Source organism: Oncorhynchus keta, chromosome 8, assembly GCF_023373465.1.
Source record: "Oncorhynchus keta strain PuntledgeMale-10-30-2019 chromosome 8, Oket_V2, whole genome shotgun sequence".
NCBI lineage: Eukaryota > Metazoa > Chordata > Actinopteri > Salmoniformes > Salmonidae > Oncorhynchus > Oncorhynchus keta.
This window is the reverse complement of record NC_068428.1, coordinates 5585071-5594803: the sequence shown is the minus strand read 5'-3', so window position 1 is coordinate 5594803 and position 9733 is coordinate 5585071. Positions and strand designations below refer to the sequence as shown.

Genomic DNA, 9733 nt, shown 5'->3' with positions numbered 1-9733 from the left:
TCATTTTAGCGTGACATATCTATTCTCACGTTAACATGTTTGGGATATTCCTAGGTAGACTGACTACTAGCCTCAACTTTAGTAGATATAACATTACCATTTGTAGGTGAAAATAGTATCCATTTTACTCCCACTATGAAAAACAATCATATTGGTGTAATACCTACAGGCATTGAAGAGTAAACCACACCAGTCCAATTCATTGTCAGCTTCCGTTTCGTCCCTGTATTTCAGTACGCTAGTATCGGATCTGCCTTGGGAGTTTTTGGAAACATTACTAACCATGAAAACACCCGAAACCGTTTTCCTATAGAAACAACACAATGAAATAAGGCAAACATTATTTAATGATTGGAGAGGAAAATATTTCAGGGAGAAAACAAATGCAGCATTTGTATTTAGTATCAACCAAATAATAACAACTCTTCATCCATATACAAACAACATCTCATCACTTCATCTAGCGCAAAGTAAATAGATTCATCATCTCGCAGAGCTGGATGGTAGACAAAGCAGCAGGTGGGGTGAGGGTCGACCAGGACCAAAGGCATGCTGTTATTATTTTCATCATAATCGCTTGCAAAACATGTCGGTGGAGGCTTGTTAAGTTTTGCTTTTAGATGGCGTCGATGTCAAAGTCGTCCTCTTCCTCTGCAGGCTTCTCTGGTTTCACAGTCTCCACTTTCAGCTCGCGGACAGAGGCTGAGTAGACCACCTGGGAGGAAAGAGAGGGGGGGGTTAATTGGGTGAAATTAAAGACACTGCGGTGCCACTTGTTTTTCACCAGGCACTTCAGTAGGATGGATAAGTATTCTGTACACTCGAGTCAATAATTTGTTGAAGCACGTTTGGCAGCTGTGAGTTTTTCTGGGTAAGTCTCAGAGCTTTCCACACCTGGATTGTGCAACATTTCACCATAATTATTTTCAGAATTCTTCAATGTCGGTCAAATTGGTTGTTGATCACTGCAAGACAGCCATTTTCAAGTCTTCCCATAGATTTTCACCCAGATTTAAGTCAAACCTTTAACTCAGCCACTCAGGAACATTCACGGTCTTCTTGGTAACCAACTCCAGTGTAGGTGAAATAAAAGGTGAATTAATCTCCCAGTGTCTGGTGTAAAGCAGACTGAACCAGGTTTTCCTCTAGGATTTCCATAACATGACACAGTCACCACTATGCTTGAAAATATGGAGTGGTACTCAGTAGTGTATTGGATTTGACTCAAACATAACACCGTATTCAGCTCAAAAAGTTTATTGCTTTGCCGACAACAGAATGAATGTTTGCTTTAAAAAAATTAAAGCTGTACAGGCAACCTTTTCACTGTCAATTAGGTTAGTATTGTGGAATAACTACAATGTTGATCCAGCCTCAGTTCTCCCATCACAGCCATTAAACTCTGTATCTGTTGTAAAGTCACCATTGACCTCATTTTGAAATCCCTGAGCGTTTTCCTTCCTCTTCAAAAACTGAGTTAGGAAGGACGCCTGTATCTTTGTAGTAACTGGGTGTATTAATACACCATCCAAAGTGTAATTAACTTCACCATGATCAAAGGGATATTCAATGTCTGCTTTAAAAAATGTCTCCTTTGTGAGACATTGGAAAACCTCCCTGGTCTGTGGTTGAATCGGGTGTTAGAAATTCACTGCTCGACTGAAGGACCTTATAATTGTGTGGGGTACAGAGATGTGGTAGTCATTCAAAAATCATGTTAAACTTTGGGATAGGGGGCAGCATTTTCACTTTGGGATAAATAGCGTGCCCAAATTCAACTTCCTGCTACTCATGCCAAGAATATAAGATATGCATATTATTAGTAGATTTGGATAGAAAACACTGAAGTTTCTAAAACGGTTTGAATAATTTCTGTGAGTATAACCGAACCCCGAGGACTAACCCACCAGAATTTTTTTTTCTTTTAGGTCTCTGTCTGTTCAGTGAGTTCTCGTTGGCAAACAATATTTCTTAGGAACTTGTTTTAAGTTCCTACCTTTTCCACTGGATGTCACCAGCCTTTGGAATTTGGTTGAGGTTATTCATTTGTGCAATGAACAAGTAGGCCATCTAGGAACTGGGTAACACTGTTGAGAGTGCACAAGACGTGAAAAACCATGCTACTTGTCGTCTTCCTGTATTGAACACAAATAGACCAGTCTACAATTTGATCATTTATTAACGTTTAAAAATACCTAGTTGTATTACAAAAGTAGTTTGAAATATTTTGGCAAAGTTTAGAGGCAGCTTTTGAAATATTTTGTAGTGACGTTGCGCATTTTGGAAGCTGTTTTTTTCTGGATCAAACATGCTTTATAAATTGACATTTGGATATATATGGACGGAATTAATCGAACAAAAGGATCAATTGTGATGTTTATGGGACATAATGGAGTGCCAACAAAAGAAGCTCGTCAAAGGTAATGCATGTTTTATATTTTATTTATGCGTTTTGTGTCTCGCCTGCAGGGTTGAAATATGCTACCCTCTTTGTTTACTATTGTGCGATCATCAGATAATAGCTTCTTATGCTTTTGCCGAAAAGCCTTTTAAAAATCTGACATGTTGGCTGGATTCACAACGAGTGTAGCTTTAATTGAGTATCTTACATGTGATTTAATCAAAGTTTGATCTTTTTTTTTTCCCAAGTGGGACGCAACCGTCCCCTATACCATAAGAAGTTTTAAACACCATTATTGCAAGTCCATGCAACTTGTGACTTGTTCAGCACACTTTTGCTTCTGACCTTATTCAGGATTGCCATAAAGGGGTTGAATACTTATTGATGAAAGACATTCAAGCTTTTCCTTTTTTATTACATTTGTAAAAATGTAAAACAGTATTCCATTTTGACATTATGGGATATTGTGAGTAGGCCAGTGAAAAAATCTAAATGTAATCCATTTTAAATTCAGTCTGTAACAATAGATATGTCAAGGGGTGTGAATAGTTTCTGAAGGCACGGGATCTGAATAGGTCCATGGTAAGAGGAAACCTTGCGACAGTGGCCATTTTCATGCCAGTGCCATAATACCAAACCTGTGTCTATATGCACCTGACGGGAATTAATGTTTATAGGTAAAATCAGAGGCAGTGATAAGTCATTACCTCCACATTATCTTCATCTTCCTCCTCGTCCGCCCCGCTGCCCTCGCTCTCCTCTTCCGCTTCCTTCAGCCACTTGACGAACGGCGCTGCCTTGGCGTGGATCTCTTTGGCCAGCTCCTTGGACACGTATTTCTTGGACACCTGACAAGACATGAAGGATGAAAAATGACAGTCATTTCACAGGTTCTAGTGTAGGTTACAGTCTCCTCTTAATATGTCAAATATCTTGGACAGGTCTCTTGCAAAATAAGTGACCTTCATGACACTGACCTGGGGAAATACAGAGTTGAAAAGAAGAAAACAATATCCCACCATCCCTGTTGACAGTCATCCCCTTTACCTTCTCAGCCCAGGCCAGGATGACATCCTCCTCCAGTAGGTCGGCGTCGTACAGGTCTTTGAGAACAAGGGGCACGCGGGGCAAAAGCTGGGACTGGTGCAGCTTCACCAGACACTCAAAGCCACCCAGCAGGTACTTCTGGGCCTTCTTGTTGTTGTGGGTAAACTGGACACCAGAGAAATGATTTAAATTGACGGTGCGGATGGAGTTTGAGCAAAACCCAACAGGATTATAGCCATTTCTATTGCCACAATCAATTTTGTTGAAGTTACAGTTGGGAGAACAAGTATTTGATAACCTGCAAAATGTTTCCTACTTAAAGCATGTAGAGGTCTGCAATTTTTATCATAGGTACACTTCAACTGTGAGAGACGGAATCTAAAACAAAAATCCAGAAAATCACATTGTATGATTTAAGTAATTCATTTGCATTTTATTGCATGACATAAGTGTTTGATCACCTACCAACCAGTAAGAATTCCGGCTCTCACAGAGTGAGGAAGCCCTTCTGTTCTCCACTCATTACCTCTATTAACTGCACCTGTTTGAACTCATTACCTGTATAAAATACACCTGTCCACACACTCAAACCGCTCCACAATGGCCAAGGCCAGAGAGCTATGTAAGGACATCAGGGATAAAATTGTAGACCTGCACAAGGCTGGGATGGGCTACAGGACAATAGGCAAGCAGCTTGGTGAGAAGGCAACAACTGTTGGCACAATTATTAGAAAATGGAAGAAGTTCAAGATGACGGTCAATCACCCTCGGTCTGGGGCTCCATGCAAGATCTCACCTCGTGGGGCATCAATGATCACGAGGAAGGTGAGGGATCAGCCCAGAACTACACGGCAGGACCTGGTCAATGACCTGAAGAGAGCTGGGACCACAGGCTCAAAGAAAACCATTAGTAACACACTACGCCGTAATGGGATTAAAATCCTGCAGTGCACGCAAGGTCCCCCTGCTCAAGCCAGCGCATGTCCAGGCCCATCTGAAGTTTGCCAATTACCATCTGAATGGGAGAAGGTCATGTGGTCTGATGAGACAAAAATTGAGCTTTTTGGTATAAACTCCACTCGCGGTTTTTGGAGGAAGAAGGATGAGTACAACCCCAAGAACACCATCCCAACCGTGAAGCATGGAGGTGGAAACATCATTCTTTGGGGATGCTTTTCTGCAAAGGGGACAGGGCGACTGCACCGTATTGAGGGGAGGATGGATGGGGCCATGTATCGTGAGTTCTTGGCCAACAACCTCCTTCCCTCAGTAAGAGCATTGAAGATGGGTCCGGCTGGGTCTTCCAGCATGACAACGACCCGAAACACAGCCAGGGCAACTAAGGAGTGGCTCCGTAAGAAGCACCTCAAGGTCCTGGAGTGGCCTAGCCAGTCTCCAGACCTGAACCCAATAGAAATTATTTGGAGGGAGCTGAAAGTCCGTATTTCCCAGCGACAGCCTCGAAACCTGAAGGATCTGGAGAAGGTCTGTATGGAGGAGTGGCCCAAAATCCCTGCTGCAGTGTGTGCAAACCTGGTCAAGAACTACAGGAAACGTATGATCTCTGTAATTGCAAACAAAAGGTTTGTGTACCATATATTAAGTTCTGCTTTTCTGATGTATCAAATACTTATGTCATGCAATAAAATGCAAATGAATTACTTAAAAATCATACAATATGATTTTCTGGATTTTTGTTTTAGATTCCGTCTCTCACAGTTGAAGTGTAACTATGATAAAAATTAGACCTCTACAAGCTTTGTCAGTAGAAAAACCTGCAAAATCGGCAGTGTATCAAATACTTGGTCTCCCCACTGTATGTCCGTACAAATTGCTAGTGTTAAGATTACTAAGCATATCTCCGTCAACTAGTGTTGTGACACTGCTTCATGTCTTATGCGTTATGGAACCCAATGTTCACAAACACCAACTATAGAAACCATAATGCTGAAGTCCATCAAATGGCATCAGGGCACAGACCTCATGCCCAACAACTGATGTGACAGCACTGACCTAATGCAAATTTCAGACTAAATGGCACACAAGTAGTGTGACAGCCCTGACCCTCACGCTCGAGAGCTGCAAGACCTGCAGCTCCGACAGAGCTTGCGGAGCGGTCTGCATTTTTCACGCAGCAGGCGGACAAACAACTTCATGATTTAAATATTTTAGTCCCGCAAAATATTTCAAACGGTCATCTTTGTTTTGAATGCATTACCTATTGTATTAAAAGTACCTGTCACACTATTCATGAACTATCAAAGGATAATTCTGCTTCAAGTTCAGTAACCTCCCTCAACTCTGCATGCGAGATCAAATGTGAATATATTAAATATCCTGTGTTCCATGCTACAGGCATGGGTGGAAAAGCATTATTTCCATGGTAATTAAAAAGGTATAACTAACGATTTGAGCAGCACTTAATCTACAGAGTCAGACAAACTTTTGAATACCATTTTAATGTCCGTGTCCACTATGAAGGAACAGAGGAAGTTTAGAGCGCAAATACCAAATAACCTTAGCAAAAAAAAAAACAGCCCTTTTTCAGGACCATGTTTTTCAAAGATAATTCGTAAAAATACAAAAGCCTTCACAGATCTTCATTGTAAAGGGTTTAAACACTGTTTCCCATGCTTGTTCAATGAACCATAAACAATTAATGAACATGCACCTGTGGAACGGTCATTAAGACACTAACAGTTTACAGACGGTATGCAATTAAGTTCACAGTTATGAAAACCTTAGGACACTACTAAAGGGGCCTGTCTACTGACTGAAAAACACCAAAAGAAAGATGCCAAGGGGCCCTGCTCATCTGCGTGAATGTGCCTTGGGCATGCTGCAAGGAGGCATGAGGACTGCAGATGTGGCAAGGGCAGTAAATTGCAATGTCTGTACTGCGAGACGCCTAAGACAGAGCTACAGTGAGACAGGACGGACAGCTGATCGTCCTCGCAGTTTCAGACAACACCTGCACAGGATCGGTACATCCGAACATCACACCTGCGGGACAGGTAAAGGATGGCAACAACAACTGCCCGAGTTACACCAGGAACGCACAATCCCTCCAGTGCTCAGACTGTCCGCAATAGGCTGAGAGAGGCTGGACTGAGGGCTTTTAGGCCTGTTGTAAGGCAGGTGTCTTCCCCACAGAAATGTCCAAGGACTTGCAGGTGTCTTGGTGGAAGAGTAGGGTAACATCTCACAGCAAGAACTGGCAAATCTGGTGCAGTCCGTGAGGAGGAGACGCACTGCAGTGCTTAATGCGGCTGATCTCCACACCAGATACCGACTTACTTTTGATTTTGTTCCCCCCCCCCTGTTCAGGGACACATTATTCCATTTCTGTTAGTCATGTATGTGGAACGTGTTCAGTTCATGTCTCAGTTGATGAATCTTATGTTCATACATATTTACACGTTACGTGTGCTGAAAATAAACACTTTTAGTTTAGCATTAGCGCAACGACTAAGTATCTACCAGCATGCTAATCGGAGACTCACTCTGAGGAAGTGACGTTTGTACTTCTTGATCTGGTCGCGTATGTTCTCATCCATCAGCAGCTCAGTCAGGATCAGCGGGGCCGTGTCCTTCACGTCCAGACGCTCCGCCTCCGCCAAGATCTCTTTGTCCGAGGAGTCGACGGCATCGTCCTCCTTCTTATGCTGTGGAGGGACAGAGTGAGCCACTCAGAGACATCTCACAAACAGTTATGAGGACATCTTGAGGCAGCTTTCCACTCACTAATGTTCTTTATTGACCCTTATACAACTGATATATACACAGTAACAGTCAAGTTAGGACTTACCTACTCATTCCAGGATTTTTCTATATTTTCATTATTTTCTACATTGTAGAATAATAGTGAAGACATCACAACTATGAAATAACACATATGGAATCATGTAGTAACCAAAACAGTGTTTTCAAAATAGATGTTATATTTGACATTCTTCAAAAGTAGCCATCCCGTCTGGTTTGGGCTTAGTGGGACTATCATTTGTTTTTCAACAGGACACTGACCCAACACACCTCCAGGCTGTGTAAGGGCTATTTGACCAAGGAGAGCGCTGCATCAGATGACCTGGCCTCCACAATCACCCTACCTCAACCCAATTGAGATGGTTTGGGATGAGTTGGACCGCAAAGGGAAGGAAAAGCAGCCAATAAGTGCTCAGCATATGGGAACTTCTTCAAGCATTACAGGTGAAGCTGATTGAGAGAGTACAGAGTGTGTGTGCAAAGCTGGTGTCCAAACTTTTGACTGGTACTGTACATATACTTTCTTAGACAAAAAAAAAAAAAAAAATGTTTTTAACATTGTCATCTAGCAGAGACACTCATCCAGAGCAACCAGGGTCAAGCACTCTGCCCAAGGGCACATCAACATATCTCCCGCTAACTCAAAATCGGGCCCTGAACCAGCAACCTCCCCACACAGTTCCCCCAAGAGCTGCTCTCAACCAACCTGTGCACCCCCCTCCCCACAAAGTCTTGAATCTCACATAATTTTATATATCAATTCATAACACCCTGGAATGGAATTGTGCCATGGAGTTGGTACATTAAAAAATCTCTCCAGCTATTTTGCAATCTGTATGGCACTGCTGTCAACATCCTGGTCCTCAAATTACAAACTGGTATACTTTCCTATTTATGCCATTTTTGTTCCTCCGCAAGTTTTGATCCTTTATATTGGGAAGACAGACCAGTTCCCTACCTCCTCCCACTGCCTCCTGTCACCTCCATTTTTGGGGTAATGCCCTGTTTCACTGCCAAAAATAAAACCATCTAGTGTTCAGCGAAATAACAATGTCAAATACAGGTAGCCTAGTAAAATAATTAACATCCAATCACATTAACCATGTTTGCACTCTTGTGCAAACATTTAGAAACAGGACAATTAGGAAAAATAAGCCACAGGAGTTTGAGCGAAAGTAAAGACATCATTCGAGTAGTACGACATGTATAAAAGCAACAAATACCATTAATAAGAAGGGGCTAGAAGAGTCTTATGGTGAGCTACTGAGTGGCTAGGACAGGCAAGCCCCATACTATTGTGGAGGACTTCATTCTTCCTCCTGCAGCGGATATGGCTGAGACAATGTTGTGGGAAAAGGCCCAAAAAACTATACAAACAATGCCTTCATCAAACAACACTGTTAAACGACACATCAGTGATATGGCAGGAGATTTTTTTAAACAAATTACTGCTTCGCATACAAGCCAGTGAATTATATGTGTTACAGCTGGATGAGTTCGACAAGGCGGGCCTGGCACAGCTCCTGGTATATGTCCATTACATTTATGGGGGGGTCAATTAAGGAAGATATCCTTTTCTGCAAACCAGGACAACGTGAGAGATTATTTTTTAAAGTACTGGACAGCTTTGTGACATCAAATGGACTTGGTGGTCAAGATGTGTCAGTATATGTACTGATGGCGCAAAAGCCATGACAGGGAGACAGTGGACTGGTAACGTGCGTGCAAGCAGTTGCTCCCGAGGCCACTTGGGTACACTGCAGCATCCACTGAGAGGCTCTTGCTGCAAAGGGAATGCCTCACAGCTTGAAAGATGTTTGACACTACAGTGAACATGGTTAACTTTGTTAAAGCAAGGCCCACGATCTCCAGTGTATTTTCTGCATTATGATATGAGCAGCGATCATGAAACTCTTTCACAACATACAGAAGTGCGCTGGTTATCAAGGGGAAAGGTATTAACCCATTAAAAAAAAAATTGAGCTTAAAGGTTTTTTTACTGACCGTAATTTTCACTTGTCTGACCGCTTGCATGATGACGAGTTTCTCACACGACTAGCCTATCTGGGTGATGTTTTCTCTCGCCTGAATGACCTGAATCTAAGATTACAGGGACTCTGCGCAACTACATTCAATGTGCGGGACAAAATTGAGGCTGATTAAGAAGTTATTTTCTGTCTGCATTAACAAGGACAACACAAGTCTTTCCATCATTATATGATTTGTGTGCAAATGAACTCGAGCTTACGGACAATGTCAAAAGTTATATAGCGAAGCACCAGAGTGAGCTGGGTGCGCAATTACGCAGGTACTTTCCCAAAACGGACAAACAACTGGATTTGTTATCCCTTTCATGTGCTGCCTCCAGTCCACTTACCGATAGCTGACCAAGAGAGCCTCATCAAAATTGCAACAAGCGGTTCTGGTTAATGCAACAAGCGGTTCATTTAAAAATCAGGAGCCACTGCCAGATTTCTGGATTGGGCTGCGCTCAGAGTTTCTTGCCTTGGCAAATTGTGCTGT

The 9733-nt window shown here is 42.4% G+C and overlaps 1 protein-coding gene across 5 annotated transcripts in view; it reads right to left on the bottom strand.

Annotated features, from left to right (window-relative positions):
• Nucleotides 1-329: 329 nt before the first annotated feature.
• LOC118386741 (eukaryotic translation initiation factor 5-like) overlaps nt 330-9733 on the bottom strand; it is a 30238-nt gene continuing 20834 nt past the window's right edge. For all 5 annotated transcript variants that reach the window (XM_035774509.2, XM_035774508.2, XM_035774511.2 and 2 more), the window contains exons 9-12: nt 6952-7113; nt 3449-3613; nt 3109-3249; nt 330-715 (exon numbers count right to left, since the gene is read on the bottom strand). In XM_035774509.2, coding sequence (XP_035630402.2) covers nt 617-715; nt 3109-3249; nt 3449-3613; nt 6952-7113 — 567 coding nt within the window. In that variant the 3' untranslated portion in view covers nt 330-616. The remainder of the gene's footprint in view (nt 716-3108; nt 3250-3448; nt 3614-6951; nt 7114-9733) is intronic.